Source organism: Giraffa tippelskirchi, chromosome 6 (assembly GCF_054371585.1).
Source record: "Giraffa tippelskirchi isolate mGirTip1 chromosome 6, T2T-mGirTip1v1.2.pri, whole genome shotgun sequence".
Lineage (NCBI taxonomy): Eukaryota > Metazoa > Chordata > Mammalia > Artiodactyla > Giraffidae > Giraffa > Giraffa tippelskirchi.
Window position 1 is genome coordinate 109,850,399 of NC_137280.1, and position 24,056 is coordinate 109,874,454.

A 24,056-nucleotide genomic window follows, 5' to 3' on the forward strand; every position below is an offset into this window, starting at 1 on the left:
CTTCTTCAACAACTGGCTCCTGCCGTACGTGGCGGTCAGCAACAAACAGCCTCCAGCAGCTTCTGCTGGCATCCCCCTTAGGAGGTTTTGTGGCAGAGCACCTTCAGTGAAAAACCTCCCCATGAACAGATTTCCTCAGCATCCTAGAGAACGGATTTCCAGCAAGTTCTACCTGCACAGCACTGCTGTGACTTCTCTGCCACTCAAGGAGCCAAGGCCAGCCACTTTCTCTCCAACAAGGTCTAGAGCAGAAGAGAGAGAAAGTTTGGGTTTGGTGCCCTGTTTCAAGCCCACGGGAAGGGGCTGCTTTTTATATTTGTTATTCCCCTATTCTTTAGAGTTCTCTTCCTAACAGCCAGCTCTCAGCAAAATTAATATTTATTTAACATTTTTTTCCTTCTTATTACTATTTTCAATTGTGGTAAAATGCACATCATATAAAAGTACCACCATCTTGATCATTTTTTTAGCTATACAGCTCAGTAGGATTAAGTACACATACAATGTTGCTCCAGTCTCACCGCCATCCATCAAGATTCATCCATGTTGGAGCATGTGTCAGAATTTCCTTCATTTTTAAAACTGAATGATACTCCATTGTGTGTATATACCATGATTTGTTTCTTCCCTTCAGCCATCAATGGACACTTGGATTGCTCTACCTTTTGGCTATTGTGAATAATGCTGCTATAAACATGGGTACACAAATACATGCTCAAGTCCCTGCTTCCCATCCCTTTGGGTACACATCCAGAAGTGGAATTGTTTGGTCATAACGGCAGCTCAGTGGTAAAGAATCCGCCTGCCAAGCAGGAGATGCAGGTTCGATCCCTGGGTCGGGAAGATACCCTAGAGAAGGAAATAGCAACCCACTGCAGTATTCTTGCCTGGGAAATCCCATGGACAGAGGGGCCTGGCAGGCTACAGTCCATAGGGTCGCAAACAGTCAGACAAATAAACAAAAAGATGGTAATTCTACTCTTTAATTCTACTCTTAAGTTTTTAGGAGCTGCCATACTGTTTCACTAGCTAGCATTTCTTTATATTACACGTTCCTACTCAAATTATCATGTGGTTTATCTCCTGATTGGATCCTGACTGAAACATGCAAGGCCCAACCGATGCACCCATTCCATCAGTAACTGGTAAAGAATGAAATAAAAATATTATTTTTGAACCTTTCAATGTATGTATATTTTCACATGCCTACAAAGTTATCAGTACATGAATACTTATTAAGTTATTGGGACCTAAGTCTTCACAAGTGAAACTGTTAGGTACCTCTGTGTCCTGGGAATGACATGAAAAAATTCCTGAGACACTGTGGGCTCCACGAGTGAAGCTGTTGGGAACCTTTGCTGCCACCTATGTGTTTCTAGCTGCCCTCAGCAACTGTCTGCCTGGAAGGTTCCTTAGGCTCACCTTGGAAGGACACTCATCTAAAGGGAATCCTTATACTTGAAGGCATAGATAGATCCCTTCCCTACCCCCAACATCTTGGTTTTCTTCAGAATATTACATTTGTTCTTACTTAGACAATGGTGGCTAGAAACTTATGACTATCAGTGACTTACGCCGCATTGTGGCCCCTTCTTTCTTTTTTTAAAAAAAGTATTTATTTATTTATTTTTGGCTGTGCTGGGTCTTCATTGCAGCACGCAGGCTTTCTTTAGTTGTGGCGAGTGCATAGCACTCTAGCTATAGTGCTTGGACTTCTCACTGCAGTAGCTTCTCTGGCTGCAGAGCACGGGTACTAGAGCACATAGGCTCAGTAGTTGTGGAGCTTGGGCTGCACTGCCCCATGGCATGCGGGATCTTAACTTTGGCAGGTGGATTCTTAACCGCTGGACCTCCATGGAAGTCCTTCTTCTTTCTTTCTTTACTGTTCTCTTATTTCTCTTTTCACTAAGTCCCACTATCTAAATGTTTCCTGAAAAGGCCTTTTCCCTCTCTGTTCCCACAGCTGTTAGTCTGTCGTCTCGAACTAGTACTACCTAACAAGACTCAAGTTGGTCTCCCTTAAATGAGACCATGGGTTGAAAATTCAAATGCCCACGGAGGCTAGAAATACAATAATTCGTACCTGCCACAGTCTCTGCCCCATGAAGGCAGCTGAGCTAAGCAGGCGGTGAGCCAGGTGCCTCAGGATACAGCTGCAACACTGACCTCTCTCTCACAAAGAAAGCGCTGGCGATGCAAGCGAATGTAAATGACACGACTAGTGGCAAAAGCCTGAGTACCACACCCTGGACACAAATAGATGTGAATGATTTGAAAAGTAAGCAATCATTCAGATACTCTGACGCTTGTTTTCACTAACTGGAAATTACTGGAAACAAACCTTATGACACATCATGACATCGTGTGCAGCCATGCTGTTGGAACAAGGCTGCAGGTCTACTTTTTCTGCTCTGTTACACTTTTTTTTTTTACCCCAAAGCCTAGCTCAGGTCTCAATCCCTCCATAAAGCTTCAGTAGGAGCCCACAGTGAACTTAACTTTCACTGTGAACTTCTAACACAAAGTCAATGTTAGTTGTCTCTGAGGCAGATTTGTAAGCTGTTTGGAACAGAAGATTGTATCTTGTGGGCTTTTTTTTTTTTCCTTTCTAGAGAGTAGAATATGTTGGATTCTATGACTGTACTATATAACTAATAAAATAATCATTTAATCACTTCATAATATTGAATTATGACAACATATAGGAATAAGCCTAATTTCTCCTTATCTTAAAAGTACATTACAAGGAACTGTGTACATAAATATCTGTTATCTTCAAAGACAGAAAACAAGAAAATATGCATTGCATCTGGAGAACTGAGGCTGATAATATGCAACAATCCAAAACTCTACCAGATAAAGAGCCAAGAAGAAAATAATTCTGACAGCTGCAAGCCTTCTGTTTTACAACATGCACAGAATGGATGTACTTCCTCTTAACATTCTCATAAACAGAGAGTGCTGAGCAAATGCAAACATCCCTAGTAGAAGCCACTGGAGTGTAGGCTTCAACTAATGGATTGTTCTTATCTTTACAGAGGCAACCTCACTAGCCCCCTATCAAACCCACCACAGTTGTCCTTGGAGCCATGAATAAGATGGATTGAACAAAATTCCACTTCAGGTGATGGAATTTCCATGGCCAGCAAGGTACAAGCAGAAGCTGCCCACTTGCAAAGAGCAGCAGCCTTACCTTCTTCAGAGTGGGAACACTGTTTCCTTTAAGAACTAACATCCGGCACTAGGCCACCTGGATATATATACTAGTAAAGCCAGATGGAAATTCCAGACACCTCTTTTACTCAAGGCATTAACTCCTCACAGGCGATCAACATTCTATTAAGCAAGCCTCTTAGGAACGAGCTTTCCCTCAGAGGCTGTTTGCATTTACAACATGCTATGTGTTCTAAGGCCAATTTGGGATCCGTGGTTGCACAATATGTAATTAATTTTGTCACCTGTCTTCTTAATGGATCAAACTTACCCACGAATGAAAAGGCAGCACCTTGGTGGTTCCAAATATCCCGTTACCTGGACCAGAGGAAGGAGAGTATATCCTCCTTGGCCATAGACCCAAATTTGGAACCAGCAATCCAGTTTAGTACCAAGCAATTTATGTGTTTAAATGAAGCTTATGTCTTAATATTATAAATTAATAAGTGTAGTTTATCAAGCATCTACAGTGTGCTAGGTATTATGCCATGCACATGACAGAGCATATCTCTGCTCTTACTGCATCTCAGTAGGGTGAGATTTTCTAGCTCTTGAAGTGCTTCTGCATACATCATCATTGATCGGCATAATAATCCTGTAAGGAAGAATCTTCTGATGAAGATGTTGTTGTTGTTCAGTTGCCAAGTCACGTCTGACTCTTTGTGACCCCACGGACTGCAGCATGCCAGGCCTCCTTATTCCTCACTATCTCCCAGAGTCTGCCCAACCCCAAAGACTGCAACATGCCAGGCTTCCCTGTCCCTCACCATGTCCCGCAGTCTGCCCAAGTTCTTTCTTGTCCATTGAGTCAGTGATGCTATCCAACCATGAGGACACAGATCTTCAGAGAAAGGAAGCAGCTGGCCCTAGGTCACTTAGCTGGGACTGAATGTGAACTGAGATTGGAATGAGGGTGCTCTGACCTCATCCCAGGGTATTTTTCTCCATCCTAGGATGTGTCTAAATGAGCACAGCACAAATCATTATAATTCAAGGCAAATAGGCCACATGCCCCCGAAGAAGAAAGATACAGAGAGATCAGACAGCAGAGACGATTGAGAGGTTCAGAACCTGCCTGACCTGGAGGAAGAGGGAGCCAGATGTGAACAGCAAAGGAAAAGTCCAGAGGCGGAACAGGTGTGATAGTGGGGAAGGTGGCTCCACTCACACACCTGAGTCTGAGGTCTGAGCAGGACAACCAAAGTGGGGATGCGTTCTTCTATGAGACCAGTCTCCCAGATGACCAAGGCTCTTCTGCTGCTCCCTCAGACCTCAGAGCCTTTGATGACAAAACTTCTACAACAGATTGCATAGGATCTCTCCTCTTCATGGAACAAAGGGTATGGAACATACTTTATTTTTATTTTTTCTAAAAAATCAACTAGTGTTAATCACATTCTTCTGTAATACAGATAAGAGCCTACATTTTCTCACTAAACCTTCCCTCATAAATCTGTCTTTTTTTCATTGTCTTTACACCTGGTCAACAATTCTTACCCAATTTTAAGAGACAAGAAGAAACATGTGATCAAGATTTCACATTCTTTTTAATTGCTCTAGAAAGCCTGTCCCAATACACAGATCTACACACAGATGGGACGCTCTGAATATAGGAGAATAATGTTTTCAGAGGTGAGAGGAGGGACACTGGGTTCTAAAATCAGTAACAGGAAATTGCAAATAGTTAAAATGATATTGAAAATTTCTTAAATAACCTGGAAAATAAAATACCATCTACACAATACTTATCAGTTCCTCTCTTAGTCCATGTTTCTCTACTGTTGCCAATCAGACATTAAGTTCTTCCTTCATGCTGATGATAAAATCATCACAACCGACTTGCCTGGTCTCCTGAAAAAGGTGTTTCCCATTCTGCTGGTGGTCAGAATCCTTAAAACTCATTCTTTCCACTGGTTTCAACAACAGGTGGCCATGACTTGTTCACCATAAGCAACACAAAGAGTTGCTGCCTGGTCATAAGTGGCTAAATGGGAATGGTAAGGATTTCCTGACACCTTTCTTCTTCAGGGTCAGATGCCACATTTTATTGACAGCATCTAACAACTCCTCTACATCTTCTAATTGGAGGTCCACGGACATAGGGAGAACCAAAGAGTGATAAAGAAAATCAGGGGCTCATCATCTATTCTAGAGGAAGCTATAGACTTTGCTGTTCAGACGTCATTTCCATTTCTGTAGTTCTTCATGCTGCAAATATTTATTGAGCACCTACCAGGTTTAGGTATAAGGTAAACAGTGTAGATAAAACCACCGTGGTACCTGCACTCACAGAGCCCACAGCACAGTGGGGAGGGGAGTACAGAGGGGAGGACACTAATTAAAACACAGTAGGACAAGTGAATAGCACAAAAGTATGGGTGCTATGAAGACTCAAAGGACAAATACCTAAACTGGACCTGGAGGAGGGAGTCATCAAGGAAGGCTTCCTGAGAGAAGTGATTTCTAAACTAAGATCTGAAGGTCAAAGAATTAGCCAAAGAAAGGGAGTTTAAGAGAGAGAAGAAAGAACAGTTCCAGGTAGAGCTAACAGCGTGTGTAATGGTCTACAGAGGCAAGAATAAAGGGCCAGAAAAGAAGGTTAAAGAGAAGATCAATGGATATGATAATCATTTGGCCACTAGGATCTTTGAGAAAGACTATTTAGTAACAGAAAGATAAAAGCCAGATTGCAAGGGCTTGCAGAATAAACTGGTGTTAAGGTAGTAGAGGCTTCTCAGGTGGTGCTGGTGGTAAAGAACCCACCTGTCAAAGTAGCAGACATAAGAGATGCGGTTTGATCCCTGGTTCGGGAAGATCCCCTTGAGGAGGGCATGGCAACTTACTCCAGTATTCTTGCCTAGAGAATCCTATGGACAGAGGAGCCTGGTGGGCTAAAGTCCACAGGGTCACAAAGAGTCAGGCACAACTAAAGTGACTTAGCATGCATGCACGCATGTAAGGTAGTAGAGAAAGGATTGGTGGACTATTCACTTATGGAATGTCACTGAAAAGAGTAAGTCAGGAGAGTACTCTGAGGTGAAAACACTATCAGAAGAACACGATTTTAGCACAACTTGATTTCAGTGGTTTTGCTGAAGGAATATTTAAAATCACATAGTCTCCCACTGGCCAATACCAGACACAGGGAAGCAGGGTGCCATCGATCTCTTACAAAAACACATTTGCAATAATTTGCATGGACTCTCACACAAGTTTCAATTATACAAATAAAAAAGAATAAAGTCAACCCCCACCTCCAGGCTCAGTGGCTGATGCTAGCCCAGCAGGTCTTACCTGAAGCAGGGCAAAATAAAGTGTTACCTCTAAGGCGCCTGGGAGGCTCCCAAGCCCCAAATTATGTTCTTAGCATTACAGGAAACACTCTCATTAGAGAGGCGGTACTTTGGGTTCAACTTTGCCCTGTTTTCTGTTCTACCATCAAGTTCTTTTAAAAATACAAGCATCCCTTGGAGAAGAGGCCTGTGGATGACCAATATTTAAAAGTAAATGAAGGACTTCCCTGGCAGTCCAGTGGTTAATACTCTGTGCTTCCACTGCAGGAGGCATGGCTTTGATCCCTGGTCAGGGAAGCTCTGCATGCTGCATGGTGTGACCAAAAAAAAAGTAAATGAATTCACCAATTTCTTTGTTCCTTCACAGGGTATCCCAGGTGGTAGCAGGAATGCAGAAATTAAGAGTGTGGGGAGGCTTGGAGGGTTGGGAAAAGAGTGAATGCAAGCTGATCCCACCCCCAACTCTACCCAACTCACTAACCTCCTGCCTGCCTCATACCAGGAAAAGGCAAAGAGGAGTAAAACCCAGCAGACAGCTTGCCAGGCAGGTGTATGACTTTCAAATGCCTAGAGTTCCTTATCTTTAGTGATACAAATTCTGCTAATGAGGTAAAATATTCAGAATTGTTTTGACTGAGATTTCCACCTCTGCTTCTCTAAATTGATTCAGTCTCCCAAGGCTACTGAACGAAAGAAATTCTTTTTATCAAGGACATAGTTTCTTTTGGAGTGTGTGCAATTTGCGGGTAAAAATCATGGTGGCACACTTTACTCCAGTGATAGTCAGTTTTCTAATCTAAGGTAAAACGGTAAAATCTACTACAAAAACAAAAATACAAAGGCTCACATCAAGAAACTCTGGCCTCTCTGAAGCTCAGCAAACCTATCAATGATAGCTGAAGCTAGGTAGCCTATAGTCCAAGAATCACAAACTGGTAGCCTTAGGACTGAATCCAACTCAGTTTTCTTGGGTCACATAAGTTTTTCATCTGAACTTTAATGTCTTTAGATAAGAGCTGTTCTCTGCAAGTCTGCCACAGGCTTCAAGATTTCCAACTGTTCATATAAAGCACTGTGTGTGCATGTGTAAAAGTAAAAGTAGCTCAGTGGTGCTTGACTCTTTGCAACCCCATGGACTATACAGTCCATGGGATTCTCCAGGCCAGAATACTGGAGTGGATAGCCTTTCCCTTCTTCAGGGGATCTTCCCAACCCAGGGATCAAACTCAGGTCTCCCACATGGCAGGTGGATTCTTTACCAGCTGAATGTATGTGTACTAAGCCGCTTTAGTCATGTCCGACACTGTGAGACCCCATGGACTGTAGCCCACCAGGCTCCTCTGTCCGTGGGATTCTCCAAGCAAGAATACTGGAGTAGGTTGCCATGCCCTTCTCCAGGGAATCTTCCCCACCCAGGGATCAAATCTGTGTCTCATAGTCTCCTGCATTTAGCACTAGTGCCACCTGGGAAGCCCATATAAAGCACTACTTACACATTAATATTTCTTGCTTAGTTCTTGTAGACATTTGAGTTTGGGACCACCGGTTTATACAGACTGATGTTAAAAACAAACTACCTGTCCTACTAAGGCAGAGCTCAGGGCTTAACATTTCAGAGCAGAGCATGCAGGGGTTATTGAATAACAGGATCACTAAAAATCAATAAACCACAACAGTGTGCAGCACCCCATGCAATCAGGCTCTTAACAAAACAGGAGACTGGAACACCAATGGGGCTCACTCATCCCAGGATAAGCCACGTGACCACGGCTTTGAAACCACTTTAGAACAGAAGCATCTGCCACGAGTCACCGTCTGTTCGCACTGCTGCCACAAGATCCCTGACATCTGGATGTCCCAGAACACCAGCCTGGCAGCCAAACTCCAAGCCTGGCTTGGCATAGGAAACAATCCCACTATTCAGTGAGCTGTGGCTATATCGCAGCATCTGTAGGATCCAACGAACAACACTCAATTTGGAGCAATTCACTCCCGGCGCTCAGCCAGTCGAGCCACTTGGTGGCTATTTAAGACATTTATCGCACGTAGTACAGAAACTGTGCCATCCCTTGTCTGTCTGCAAGTGCAGGCAAAGAGGAGTTAGGACCTTACCCCTAAACTCACCTCAGTTCCACATGGCACTTCCCAGGCATAGAATCCAAGAATCAGAAAGCTAGTGCTCAAAGAAGCCTTTGAGGGCCTCTCAATCTCCTCGTTCCTCAAACTTCTTCACAAATGAGAAATTAGGTCCAGTAAGTTGATATGACCAGTCCAAAGGCTCATTACACAAGCATCTTAAAAAGGACTAGAACGTAGATCTCTGAGACCTCCCCCGTGGGGGTGTCCTCTCTGTGACCAGCCCCTGGAGGCAGCCTCCGTGTCCTTCTGCAGCCCAGCCCAGGGTTCCTGGACTTGATTTCTATGACCCATGTGGGCAGCCTAGTTCGAGGTCATCACTAGGGTTTGGGTCAAAGCTCTCTGGTAATAAAGGGGTTCCCCTGCTTTGATAGGCCCTCTGTACATAGATTCCCTTGGTGATATGGCGGGGAATACTGGCTGGTTGGGGAGTGGAATGCTATACCCTAGCCACAGAGCTCATCTACAAAGACAAACCGGTACCTCTTTTATTCCAACTTACTCATCACAAAAATGGTGCTTTCTCTACATCACCATGGCTTTCCCTCTCTCAAGAGCCCTCTGAATGTTGCCCCAGCCCCATAATCTGCCCTAGACAGCCGTTCTCCTGGAGCTCTCATCTAGAGTAAACGAAATGAAACTCCTTATAACCAATTGCCCTGTTTTGTTTACTTGAGTGCAGCTTCAAAGTCTTTACATTATCCAGAGCCCATAGATAAAATAATCAAATATGACAATTAAGCTCCTATCTGAAAAGTGTGGGGGTATTCTTTACAGGAACATATGGATTTATTACACTGCTTTTTTTTAAAGTATTAATATATTTACTCAAACATGTATTGATACATGGTTTATAGTGGCAAAAGAATATCCCTAAGGAGGAAACAGATGAACAAAATATACATCACAAAATATCAAACAGCTATTTAAAAGATGGTAACAACAGCAATTAACTTTAAGGGGCTTTCATGAAATATTTTCATGGGTGCGTACATGATGCACAAAAGTGTATTACACTGATTTTTTTAAAAAAATTTATATTGGACTCCAGTGTCCTGTGGGAGCCTATAATTACTACAAGTTGAAGGGCTGCCTGTAATTAATTTTCTCTGTTCTTATTCTCATTGTTCAGTGTTTACCAGACCAGGTCTGGGGGTGAGATCTTCCCTCTCTGACCTGCAGTGCTATTATGGCTCACAGAATCTGCCTCCTTGTTCTCCCTGAGAGCATCTGTCTCATTTGTGATTGGGTGGGGGAAGAGGTTGGTAAGCCAATACTCAGGGTTCCATTTGCTATATTAGACCACAGCCAGTCACCAAATAAGAAGCAATGGGGAAAAAAGAAAAAACACAGTTAAAGGAAGCCCGTGTAAGAGACACCGTGGCTGACTCACTATCACTTCCATCCCTCCATCCTTGTGGAGCAGCATGCTGTTTGAGGGAGAAACTGACCCCAGCCCCCAGCTCTCAGGTTCAGCCTGGACCATTTCCACCTAGTCTAGTAATCCCATCCCCCTCACCACAAAGAGACTGGTTTAGGCAACCCAAGCCTAAAGCCAATCAACACAGCACATTTCTTAGTCAATAAACTGGTTTAAGATTGGGCACCCGGCTCAGTTTGGGTCAGCGAGACATCACACATATGCTGGGGGCTTCTGGGAAAGGTCACTCTGATAGAATTTCCAAAAGCCAGTTCTCTCTGCTTGTGGACAGTGGATTGTGGGCACGCACTTAGGATTGCTGCGGACATTTAACCAGCATGAGAGAAGTCAGCTGAGGATGAGACCCAACCACAGGAGGCAGATTGGGAAAAAAAATAGTAGGTTCTAGACATTACAGGACTGCTAAATCAAATCTCATTCCAGTTATGTAGCTAATAAAAAATCCAATTTGTTATGAGCCAGTCTAAACCAGGGTTCCTTTTTTGCACAAGAAGAACCATAATGGATATAAAATTCTGGGCAGTGAATGAGGAGCATGCTCATTGACAGACAACGTACACAAGTGAACATATGAAATTACCATGTTTGGCAAAAAGAGAGACACAAAGTGAAAGATAAAGTACTGTGCAAACAAATATAAATGCAAAGTAAGATGGTGCTATAAATTTCACACTACCTATAATGGGAGCTTCGTTTTAAAAGGAAAGAAGTGAAAGAAGGGGGACAGAGTTAGGGATGAATTAGTTCCCTCCACAAGACGGCACAACCTTATGCAAGACCTCACGTTCTGTGCACAAGATACAGGCCATGTGTGATGAAAGGACACAAGATGACGCAGACAACAGTACAAAGCCATTCTCCTCTAGACTTAGCACTAGCCCAAACTTCATCAGAAAGTGCGATTAGAGGACTTGGCCTGTGTCCAGAGGACAACTGTCATGAGATCTAAAGGAGATAGAAGAAGAGGAAGGGGAAAGGTTTGAATTAGCTCATAGGAAAGCAAGAATGTTGGGCAAAGTTAGTTCAGGTCAGACTGTATTTGATGATAACCATTCGCTCTCTCTTTAGCTGGTAATCCTGTTTTCAAATTCATTTTAAGTAACATGATATTCAATCTTACTAACTTTTATGGTGAGCAGTGATACTGAGAACTGGGATCAAACACTTGGGAATACAGAAATCGTCTCTTAACTCTATCCAATTACTTACAAATGAACACTGGGGAGCTTTACAAGATTGTAGATTCTTGAGTTTAACCACTGGGAAAATCTGAAGGATTTCTCTCTACACTCAGGCATTTTTAGCAGAGGACTCTTCTGAGTTAAGAGGCCTGATCCTTTCTTGTGTTTGCTGTGGGTCCTCTATAGGTAGGTAGTTCATGCTGTGGGAACAACCAAACACTTGCTGGAGGAGCCCACAGCGCTTGGCTTCCTCATAGACCACTGCACTTGGAAGTCTGGGCCTATGTGTGCTTGTATATCCCACCTGGGCAGGCAGGGGTGTTAGAAGGCAGGTTCCCATCCTGGCTTTGGCAGTATGATGCTGGATGGCCACGGATGCCTGATTTGATTTCTTTGTCCTAAATTTCATCTGTAAAGCGAAAATATTAGACTAAATCAAGCAGCTTCTCATCTTATGCCTAGTGAAAGTCAAATTCATTATAATTGTCCACGGAGTGCTGAGTGCTAAGTTGGTTCAGTCATGTCCAACTCTTTGTGACCCTATGGACTGAAGCCCCCCAGGGTCCTCTGTCCATGGGATTCTCCAGGCAAGAACACTGGAGTGGGTTGCCATGCCCTCCTCCAGAGGATCTTCCTGACCCAGGGATCCAACCAGCATCTCCGGCTTTGGTAGGCAGACTTTTTATCACTAGCACCACCTGGGAAGCCGCTAATTGTCCACTACATGTCACCAAATCTGGCCCTTCACCATCTCTCTCTGTCTTATCTCCTGTCCTTTTCCTTATCAGCACTCTACCTGTTTCTGGAATACTGTGCCCACTGCCCATTAGGACCTCTGCATATGCTTTCCCTCTGTCTGGGATGTTCTTCCCCAGGATATTCACCCATAAGCCTTACTCACAACTTTCAAGTGAGTCTAATATCACATTCTCTGTGACGATACAAAACTGAAAATCCTACACACATCCCCAATCTTTATCCTCCTATTCAGCTTAATTTTTTTTCTTCCTTAGCACTTAATAGTATCCCACCTACTATGTATTTAACTTAATCTTATTGTCTGTCTCTTCCAGGAGAATGTCTATTCTCCAAGGGCAGGGATTTCTCTCTGCTCTGTCCACTGGTGTATGCCTGGTACCTGGAAGGGTCGCTGATGCAGAAAAGAAATTTAGTAAGTTTTTCTGAACAGATGGCTGGAAGGGAAGGGAGGAGGAGTACAGCTCTGTGCCAGCTCTGAGGTCTATGGGCTGTGGTGTCTACAATCGGAGGGCTCTCCTCTGTCGCCCCTGTACATGAAACAAGGCAGCCCAGAACTGCACGGGTGCGCTTTCACTCAGCTGTAGACCCTCTCAAGTGCTGCTTCATGCTGTCCCATGCTCTGAGCTGAAAGGCCACATACACCACTCTCAGCAAGACCACAGCCTCCACCGTATCATATATAAAACAGGTAACTAATGAGAACCTACTGTGTAGCACAAGGAACTCTACTCAGTGCTCTGCAGTGACCTAAATGGGAAGGAAATCCAAAAATGAGGGAATATATGTATATGTATGGCTGATTCACTTTGCTGTACAGCAGAAGCTAACACAACATTGTAAAGCAACTCTACTGCTGTGAAAATTAATTTTAAAAAGAGATCACAGCGTTCAAACGTTGTCTATGGGAAATTCTTTATATTGGTACTCAGCTCCATTTTCTAGAGTCAAAATTAATACCGGTTGAAGGAGCATAGTGGTATCCATCTCTTTTCTCGAATTCTTCACCTAAAATCCCCAGGGGGAAGAAAAGTGAGCTTCTCTGCTGTCAAGACACCACATTGCTAATTTAACCGGCAGTGAGGAGAGGCAGTGATTTCAGCTAGTTCCACTAGATGGCAGCATGGTCTGGAGTGCTGGTATCCAAAGCTGACATTTACCAGCCCCATGGGCTACAGAAACTCCCACACACACCTCCTGTTCTCTTCCACACTTATCTCCTTGCCACCTCTTCACTTTTAGCCTGGCTATTTTCAACCAGTAATTTACAATCTGCTCCTAAATGGTTCATGCTTAATCATGAATGCATTTAACTCCAGACTTGGAATCGTTATGTCTGCTTCTTTCTGCCAAAGTATTAATACATTATGTAGCCCAACCTCCTCCTCCAAACAAAAAAAAAAACCTCACTTCTCCCACAAAACTTTCCCAACCAAGCCTGGCTCTGATTCCAACTGTATATATGCGCTGTGATAGAGTCAGACACACAACCATTTTTATATACTGGATAGAATGTGCGTATATACATATATAAAGTTGACAGAGAATCACATGCACAGCTCTGGGCATCTGGAAGGCAAATGTACACTTTACATATATGATCTGCAGGTGACCACATTCCATATAACAGGAGTAGTCATGGCTCTATGAAATAGCATGGCTGCCAGAGGTTCCATTCATGGGTCAAGAAACTAGATATATTAACATTCATCTATGTCCTCCAAGTTTGAATTCCTTCCTAGTATTCAATTTAAGGTCCAGAAAGTCTTCTGAGCCAAAAAATTTCAGATAAACCTCAACAAAATATGATGTATAGACTTGAACAAGAGTGTGTAAATACCATCATAACTTTAAAAGCTATTTTGAAATGCTCTCTGTATTTCAATCCTTGAAAACTTTTCCAATCTACCTGAAAAATAAAATGAAGTCTACTTGTAGAAGTATTAAGTAAGGCTAAAAACAAGCCTAAGGTGTATTTTAAAGTACAAAAGGCCTTGTTTGTGAGTTCAAATTGCTTACTGGCTGTTAGAGGAAATGGCAGTGTCAATATTCTGACAAACCCCTACATAATGGGAGAACACAAATAAATACCGTTGGGTTTGCAGGTCTGTACAAGGTGTTCCTGCCACTATCAGATCACTGGGATCCAGAGACATCTGAGAGTTAGCAAACACACAGAAATTGTCAGAAGGAGAAACTTCATGTGCAAAAGTTCTCCATCAGTTCAGAGCCCCATTTCTGAAGCATTTCAATCCTTCATCCGTTTAGAGATGAAAACTGTTTACACACAAACTCCAGATGCCATCTTTTCCACCCACAGTCCTCAAACAGCCCTTAGCCCTCTAACGCTCCTCCACACCCAGAGTCCCTGCAAAAGAAAAGCAGTGATTTTTCTGAATACAACCACTTGAAAGCTGTGACCAAAGGTTATTTTCCTGTAGACAGCAACACCACGGTGCTTAGTCATCTGAACACCCTGCCAGATTCCGACAAAGGTGTTACAACCAAATTAGTCTGGGCACTTTTTAACTCACCTAGTTTCGGCATTTTCCCCCGTATCAATCAGGACAGCTTCCCAGAGTCTCAGCAGTCACACAGACCAGAGGAACATACAGAGCCACCCTGCCGATGTCTTTCCCACGGCATCTGTACTGCCTTCAGGGCGAGTCAGTCCTCCCTGAGAATAATTCAAAGAATTTGTCCCTTCCTTTCAAAAAACCAACCATAAGCATACCAAACCAATGCACGGAAGACACCGGTCAACAACAGTCACTTAAAAGTTGTCTTGCTTGTTATTCTGGAAGCCGGGTTTCGTCACCTGTAGTGGAATGCATTGTGTAGCTTTTCGTTGTGAATCCAGAGAGGTCTTCACGTCCACAGCAGGGATAGACTGGTTGCTGCCTGCACTTGCTACCCGTAAACTATGACTACATGGAGACACAGGGATTACCTGTGATAGGAGGACGGGAGATAGTTTCAAAATCAAGCAGAAACAGGAAGTCTAATGTTTCCACATGCTAGAATAGAGGAGCAGATACTTAAAAAAAAAAGGGAGCAGTGCTAATCATAGATGCCTGGAAAAAATTTTAAAAATCTCATTCCTACCTGGCCTGTATAAACATGAATGTCTATTAATAGTAAGTGTTGCTTAAAGGTGTTCCGGTTCTCAGGAGAGCTAGAGAACAGAGTTTGGACGACTTTGCTACTTAAAATCGTTAGCCTTTTGCTTCTGAAGAGAATATAAGGTCTTTATAAAGAATGTATGTATGACTGCATCCATGCACATGCAATACACACAGGTACATACATAGAGATACAGGCACATGTACGTTCTAATAGTCTATTTAGAAGCTTATTTATTAACCTGGGCATTTGACAGTTATCATCACCCACCAATCTTTCCCTCATCCATCCCCCCAGGCAAGGTTTGACCAGTACCACAAGACCCACTTCACATGCACCTCCTCTGTGAATCCTTTTCCTAAAGATCCCAAACGGGTGTTAGGATCTCAGCCTCTTCCTTTAATCCCCACAGCACCTCAACTGAGCTTCCTTTCTGGGATCTTCTCACAGCTGTGCTTATGTGATCTATGGTGATCTATCTTATCTTCAACTCCATGGTAAGTTTCTTGACTTTATTCTTATCTTCTGCAGCAATAACACTCTGCTTTGAGCCTGTTTCTGCACACAGCAGAAATCATACCAAGTGGAATGCAATCGACAAATGCTTTAGAGTCTGCTACGTCAGGTTCAAATTTCAGCCATGGCACTTCCTGGTTTTGTAGACTTGCAAGTTACTTCACCTTCTGAACAGTTTTGCTCTCTGTCCAATGAGAATAATATTGTCTACCTCATAGAACAGCTATCAAGATGTAAAAAGAACCATGTGACGCAAATAACATATTGTCTGACACATAATCACTGCCAGAATAGCAATAAGCATTATTGTTGACCTGAATTAAAACTAAATGCCTACTATTAATTCAGGGAGGAGGCGGAAAACAATACCAAATCTACACTGACTGACAAACATGTTACACATTTCTTTGTAGCCTGCATTATCATGTGACTAACTCACAGAGGTTTGAAGTTTATACTTTAGAAAACACCCTGTTGTGTTCCTTTGTGTTACTTCTCCAAATTCTGACTGGTCCCTTGATGCTATGACAACTTCAACAGGGATTAAGGGTCAAAGAAGATGCCAAGAGAAAACTCCTCCTGGAAACGTAGGGTTCTAAATCATAAAGACTTCCCAAACTCTGATTCACTGTCAAGTCTAAAGGTAAATTACCAAATGTAAAGAACAGAAGTGCTATATCTAAACACAGGAACCAGGCGCTCACATTTCCTTACAATGTGGCCTTGGTGGTAGCTGCATGTCTAGGTGGCTATCAGGAATCACTCTGTCCACTGCCACAGGGAGAGGATGGAGCAGCATGGTGAAGCCGCCGGGAGGGACAGCAGGAGGGAAAACTGCACAGCATCACAGGAAAAGCAGCCAGCATGGCACCACAGCCCAAGCCTGGGCTCCAAATACAGGGACCAAGGCAGTGATGCGGTCCTACCTGTGAGAGGCAAGGGCAGAGTGGGCTGCAAGCATCAGAGTCTCGTGCGTCAACTGGGCACCTCCACACCCAGAGGACCAATCCCTGATTTTGGAGAGAGCACTCCAACAACAGGAGAATAGAAAGTAACACAGCTACGGAATCCCCTGGAGGTTCAGTGGTTAGGACTAGGCACTTTCACGGCTGGGGCCAGGGGATCGATCCCTGGTCGGGGAACTATGATCATGCTAGCCCCGTGGTGCAGCCAAAAAGAAAGTAACACTTCTGGATGGGCTACAGATAAGGCAGGAGGTCACGAGCCCTCTTTCCTCTTTTATGTGAGACCAGAATGCCCAGGTCTTACATGTTCAAAGCTATGAAAAGTTTGCCTGTTTTAAGCAGTCCCAGCAGTTATAATTTTAAATTCTGCTCATCCTACATCCAACTTCATTTGGGAAGAAAGAAGAATTATAGACAGAGGCTAAAGACAGGGAGCTCATAGAGCAGTCCAAATTAAGAGAATAGCCTTATGTAACAGTATCTAACTTACTTCAGTCGCCTTTGGAGACATGAAGGCAGCTCTCCTATGCTTCCCTAGGACTTGCAACTAGGAAATCAGGACGTTCTCGACAGATTTAAGGATCGACAGTTGTGACAGATGCCCAATGCCGGAGCATCATCTGTGCTCTGAGACAGGAAAAGAGGAAGCAGCTGCAACTTCTAGCCCTAGAAACAGCATGACGGCTTGGTGGTGGAGGAATCTGTCAAATCCAGCCTTGCAAAGGCGACTGGTGCTCAGATGCAGGCATGGTTCTCTATCTTTTTCTGGTGAGCTCAGCTCTGCAAGGTACTGCTCAGCACCCCACACCATCAGGCCCCACCCCGGAAGTGTGAGCGGCATTGCTGGTGATGGACGCACCCCGGAGCTTCGCAGTGACAGTACATAAGCCGTTTCATTAGGGAAGTCTGGGTGCGTCTTATCTCGTATTTCTCCTCCGTCTATCTGCAAGCACATGACAGTGGCTTTCAGAAAATCAGTTTCTCCTCTTGAGTACACACACTCTCCACGTTATCTGGGCATCTCACAGCAAGGCACTATCACTTCAGTCATTTCACTGTCCCCACGCCCAGGGAAACCAGGTGACAAGCACAGTTTCAAAGAGGTTAAGCAGATTATTCGACAAGGCCCTGCAAGCTGGGGCAGGACCGAGAGAGAAGCCATGAGACCCAGAACCATCTCCAAACACAGGCTCTCTCTCTGGCCTAGTTTCATTGACTGCTTATTACACACCCCAGGAAAGACATTTCCTCTATGGTCACCCACATCCTTATCAACAGTACATTTGACAAAATCACCACAAAGATAACGTAATTTATGGCTGCATGAAAATGTGCACCATTTATTTCAAGAGAAGCTATAGTCTCCAGGACAGAACTGGAAAAGTCTGCAAAACACCTTGACCTTCATGCTTTGGCATTCCCAATCTGCTCCCTAGTCCCTAGGGCATGATCTGGTGACTGCCAAGAGTACTGCTATCTTCTTTTCATTCAACCCTCCCCTCTTCCCATCAATCCTACCTAGACCCTCCTTTTCAGTCTTCTTCCTGCCACCGCAGCCCTCTCAATGGCCTCCCTAAAACCAGTGCCACAATCAGGGCCTCCTCTTTGACTCAACTTGATTCCCTTTGTCCCTCTGCTCTTCTTCCGGGAGGAAGGAGTCATTGGCAAGGGAAGAAAACAGGCTGAGGGGGGATTATTCCAGGGCCTGAGTCTGGTAAAGTGCTCCAGAAGCACTTTCTGGATGTTATCACAGAGACAGCAAATGGTCACCTCTTACCTGAAAAGGCTGTGCCAACAGGAGCGCATGCTTCATGCCTGGAGGAAAGCAGAGAAACCCTACCAGACACTGAGCAGCATGTGTGATTTCCCTGAGTTCGCTCGCTCTCCCTGAAACCCTGGGAGGTGGGCACCATAATCCCTGGGTTGTAGCCGAGGAAACCAAGCTCCATAAATGTAACATACTTGCTCAGGGCAAGGCCAGCATGGGTACATAGGATCTCTTATTCCAAATTGGTTGGCTTTTTCCTTGTCATATCATGTCACAAAAGGGTGATATGGTTCACCAGAGAGCACACATAGGGGACTGTCTGGAAAATAAAGAGGACACCTGGCAAGCTACCTTTTAAGGACAGGCAGAGCAGTGAGTTCACCAATGTGAACTGGAGCTGCTGGGGGCCAGCGCTGGCCGCAGGGACAGGGCAAGAGGCTTGGGGGGCAGGTTTCTCAAGTCCATCCTCACATTGATTGCCCTTCACAGCCTCCCCACAATGAGCTGCGTAAAAAATAAGTGTGGGAAGGCAGATTTTTCTATCACATAGTATTTCTAAGTTTCAAGTATAAGTTTTATAAAATGTGACTCAGAAGCAGGCAAACAAACAAATGAATAAATAAACAACTAACTGCTAGCTGCAGTACAGTGATGTCAACAGCCAGATCTTAGGACTCTAGAATGAGCATTTATGTCTGTTGCTCTAGGAGGCTCAAATCTCTCTTCACACTCACACCACCAACGAAAACACTAAATCAGCCTTTATGAAGCACAGAAACACCGAGTGCCTGTAGCAATAAATATGCTGCCACTTGAATGTGGTTTATTTTCTGCTGAGCTGAGTATAAACAGAGTCTTGACATTTTATAGCATTCTTGCATTGCAAACTTTCATATGAAACTGAACATGGAGCCCTCATAATAAAATACTCAACTAATTAAACTCTAAATTTGCCAAGAAAAACTCTCCAATGGTAGAGTAAATTTCTCTATAAATTTCTAGAATTTCTTGTGAATATGCAACACACGGTATTTCCCAATTTGAATTCCTCATCTCCTTCTGTTACCAAACTTGATCATTTTCCTCTTTGTTTTAACTTCTATGGATCCCATCATTCCCCAGTCATCGCTGATTCCTCTCTTGCTTTGGACAGTCTCTCATTCACCAAGTTCTGCTGTCTTTCCATCTGTGCTTCTCCCATTCTCTGGATTTTGTTAAAACCTGTGCATTCAAGGTGGCAAAAGATGTTTCTTGAAAAGACAGCTTTCCAGAGAAGACCATTAAAGCAGTTCTACCTTCTATCCCCCTTTAGAGGACAGTGAGCTTTGTCATTCTGTAGTTTTACCCATGTGGCTATTTTGAAACCTATATTAAAAGAAAAAACCCAACTTTCAGAAATGTTTCAGTTTAGCGAGCCATCAGGAATTACACCCTGTCTTGAGTAAGGTTTCTCCTTGATTTTTGGCCCCCAGGAAGCACATACACACACCAATTTTGACCATTTGCAGGGGAAGGATGATCACCCAGTTCAGGGCCTTATCCCATTGGTACCCAGAGCCCCGCACTCAGGCAGACAGCAATCAGCACTTGTCTTCTGCCCCATGCTCCTCAGTCTCACAACTGAACAAACTGACTGAATGGCAGGCAGACATCAAACAAGCTCCTGCCACACAGTGACTGAGGAGCAGACATTGCCAAGCACACCACCTCTCACCCATGGAGAGATGTGAGAGCCCTGTATTCCCGTCCCACTAAGTGGTCCTATTCTTCCAGATAAGGAGATGGCCACAGGAGCCCAGAGTTTCCTATCCTGTGCCACATTTCTGTCTTCCCACCTCTAGCCTCTCATCACCCAAAGTCTTTCAGGACAAAGGAGGGCACACAGGCTAGTTTCATCCAGAAAATGCTCCCTGATACAGTAAAAGGATGGGCTGGAACTAAATTCATATGATTCATCCCCAAAGAGCTTCTCTTCTGCACTGCATATCTCATCTTCCCACCAGCCATTCAGACCTGAAGCCTCAGTGTCATCATGGATCTCCCTCTCCCCCTGCCAGCCACCAAGCTCTCACGTCTCCCCACCCTTGCAGAGTGCCTCTGCCTTCCTTTGTTTCAACCCCAAAGCCCCATCCTATCTCAGGCCTCAGCTTCCTGCTCCTTTCACTTACTTGCCTTCATGGCACATATTCTCAAAGCACATCATCATCTGTGCCTAGAACTGAGTTGAAAATCTTCACTTTACCACATCACTCTCCGATGGGGAATGTGCAGCACTTCCCAGCTGCTCATGGATCAGAGTCCACACTGTCAGCAAAAGATTCAAGATGCTCCCTAGCCCTGTCCCCACCAGGCTTAGCACTGTCCTACTTCTGGGCCCCTGCTCACCCACTTTCCTTGGCCTCTGGGGTCCATTCCACCATCATCAGCTACAAAATACTGCCAGTCTCCCAAGGCTCAGTTCACACAAGGCCATTATGATGCCTGTATTGCTGTTGTTTAGTTGCTAAGTCACGTCTGACTCTTTGTGACCCCACTGACTGGAGCTCGCAAGTCTCCTCTGTCCATGGAATTTCCCAGGCAAGAATACTGGAATGGGTTGCCATCTCCTCCTCCAGAGGATCTTCCCAACCCAAGGATTGAACCTGCATCTCCTGCATTGCAGGTGGATTTGTTACCACTGAACCACCAGGAAGCCCATTATGATGCCTGAAGCCAGCTCCTATTCCTCTGTCTCCCTATGCAACTTGGAAGCTTCCTTACAAACTTTAGCCCATTTTGCTCTAAGGGAGAGGCACTGTTATATACGTCTCATCATCCCATGACACTGCACATTCCTAGGTGACAAGGAGATTGCTTCATTCATTCAAGAAAATCAACTCACATTTATCCAGAACCTACTGAACATCAGGTACCGACTTAGGTGCTGGGCTCATTGTGGCAAATAAAACACAAGAACTGACATTCAGGGGGAGGAAGATGTGGCAGTCAAGTAAACACATGAATAACTAAAGGGCAGATTTCAAGAGGTGCTGGGATGGAAATGAACAGAGGGTTCTGATGGAAAGACTGCGCTGGCAGAGGTGGCCTCAGAGGCCAAGCACCAGAAGAACAACAGGAAAAGCAGCAAGCAGACAGGCACTCCAGCTTGAGACAGGACAAGCTTGGCCCACTCCAGGGAGAGGAGAGGAGAGGGGGCCAGGGTGGCCCCAGTGCTGGATGCACAAGGAACAAGCTGCTGGGAGTCAAGGAAAGGCCCACAGAGGTAAGGCCACACAGAGCACAGTCAGAAGTTTCTGTTACGTGGTGGGAATGGAAAGCAGGACAAATGTCTGGAAGGCAAAGTGGCAATCAAGATCAAAACCTTCAAACTCCACATGTCCTTTGAACCACTTCCAGGAACACATCCAATGAAACAGAGACAAGTGTGGACAGTTGCTAAAAGCAAGGCAGTTGTGTGGTGTTATGACAGTGGTAAAGATTACACACAGTTCACCTATCCAAATGAGAGATTGGTGAAGTGAATTATGGCATAGCTATATAATGGCACATAATACGGTCTTTAAAAATGATTTTGGAGAGTTATTAATAACATGAGAACTATTCACAAAGGCTACAAAGCAATATATAAAAGAAATCATATGAACTACTATACAATTTTTATAGAGACAACTATAGGCATACAGAAACCAGCCTGGAGTTATAGTCACAAAATATTTTCTTCTGAGTGATGAAGTTAAGGAGTAACTTTTTTTTTTGTCGTTTTTCACTTTTTTGTCAAATTATAATTGATAAATATACTACACTACCATGTGATGCTTTTGTTATCAGGGGAAAAACGTTTTCAAAAATCTGTTAGTGGGGCCTCCCTGGCGGCTCAGTGGTAAAGAATCCACCTGCTAATGCAGGAGACACAGGTTCAATCCCTGTTCTAGGAAGATCCCACATGTCGTGGAGTGACTAAGCCCATGCGCCACAACTACTGAGCCTCTGCTCGAGAGTCCGGAAGCCTCAACTACTGAGCCCGCGTGCCACAGCTAATGAAGCCTGTGCACCCTGTACTCCACAACAAGAGAAGTCACTGCAATGAGAAGCCCGCACACTGCAACTAGAGAAAAGTCAGCGCAGCAATGAAGACCCTGCACAGCCATAAATAAATAAATAAAATTATTAAACGAAAACACCCGAACCTGTTAGTAACAAGAAGGTATAGCAGAGTAGACTTCCTATAACAAAGGCTGCTGATCAAAAGATGGCCAGGGCAATCTTTTATCTTTTTAGGGAATCTTCAGACCAAAACAGAAAAACAAAACAAAACTCCCTAGAACTTCAGGCAGGAAGTGTGTCATTCCTTTCTCGCTGATCCCTCTGACTCAGTACTGACTGTCAGGCCCCTCGGGTTCTGGAGACAGGTGTTCTGACAGGATGGAGACCTGGAAACCTCGCCTGGCAGCTCCCAGCCCTGGAGCTGAAGTCTGAAATGCCAACCTGGACCTTCTAAGGGAAAAGCCTTTCCCCATTCTTCTTTAGATTCATTACAACTGAGTCAAACACTCTCACTTATATTATTACAGGTTAAACATGATTACGTTTTTGTCTCTTTCTTTTAAATAAGATTTACTGTGCAAGCCCCAAACACACTGTGGTGTGTAAGCTTTCTTCCCAAACAGGTTTGAAAATGTAATAAACGATTCAGACAAGTCCCAACAAGTCTCAGGTATTTTGATGCCAGCTTATGAATGCCCAAGGTGAAAAACATTCACCGCAGAGGCCCGTTCAGCCAGCGTGCCTCCTTGCTGGTCCCTGGGTCACAGAGGTGGTTTGGTTCCCTGTCCTGTTTGGCAGCCTTCTAAGCTCAGCACTTAACGGCCACTCAAAGAGCATAGGTTGAAAATGATTTGCTAGCAGAATCCCACATACTTCTTTTAGTTCTGTTTTTAATAATCCCCTGGAAGCCACAGAGCTGAGGGAAATATATACATGGGATTGTACATGAAAGCAGATTTTTTTTTACTCTGGAAACCTTAAAATTTTTAAGACAAATTATATCAGAGATTGAGGACACTGACAGTTACTATCCAGGGCCTCTGTCTTCCCACATTCATTCAGCAAATATTTATTGAGGCCTTCCTATGCCCCCAGTATCCCCTAGAATGAATAATAAACAAAGGGGCCAGAGGAGGTAAATGAAGGACGGGGGAGGGGGGGATGGGCGGAATGACGGGAGAGAGGAAAGGAGACAATTACTTCCAAGATATTCTAACAACCACGATCAATTTGAGAAAAGGTTATTAAGGATCTTATAAGACCTATGTAAAAATTTAGACTTTCTCAAAACTAATTAGGCATCTTAAGCAGGGGATGACACAATCAGGTGGCTATTTTGTAAAGAGCAATACAAGCACAGGAAGTCAGACTGGTACGGAGGTGGGGGCATGTGGCATGTCAAGTGTCCTTGAAGGAATCTAGGAAAGAGATGATAGTGGCGCCCTGGTCACAGTTGGTGGCAGTAGGCTGGGACAGGCAGTGTACAGATTCTACAGCTATTGAGTGGGAGAACCGGTAATATTGGCAATTGACTGACGTAGAGGAGGATGCCTTCCAGGCTTCTGGATAGTCAGTTAGATCACTACTGAGGGGAAAATGCAAAGAGAAGGTAAGTTCAGC

General features: G+C 44.1%; 1 protein-coding gene across 9 annotated transcripts in view; it reads right to left on the reverse strand.

Moving 5' to 3' along the window:
* Nucleotides 1–24,056, reverse strand: part of TNFAIP8 (TNF alpha induced protein 8) — a 137,724-nt gene that overhangs the window by 52,909 nt on the left and 60,759 nt on the right. For 2 of the 9 annotated variants that reach the window (XM_081499084.1, XM_081499083.1), the window contains exon 3: nt 14,555–14,697. The exons of 3 other annotated variants lie outside the window; for them this stretch is intronic. In XM_081499084.1, coding sequence (XP_081355210.1) covers nt 14,555–14,567 — 13 coding nt within the window. In that variant the 5' untranslated portion in view covers nt 14,568–14,697. Of the gene's footprint in view, nt 1–11,568; nt 11,674–14,554; nt 14,971–17,114; nt 17,401–24,056 lie in introns of those variants that run through there. 4 more of the 9 variants (XM_081499090.1, XM_081499082.1, XM_081499085.1 and 1 more) reach the window with 4 other exon arrangements.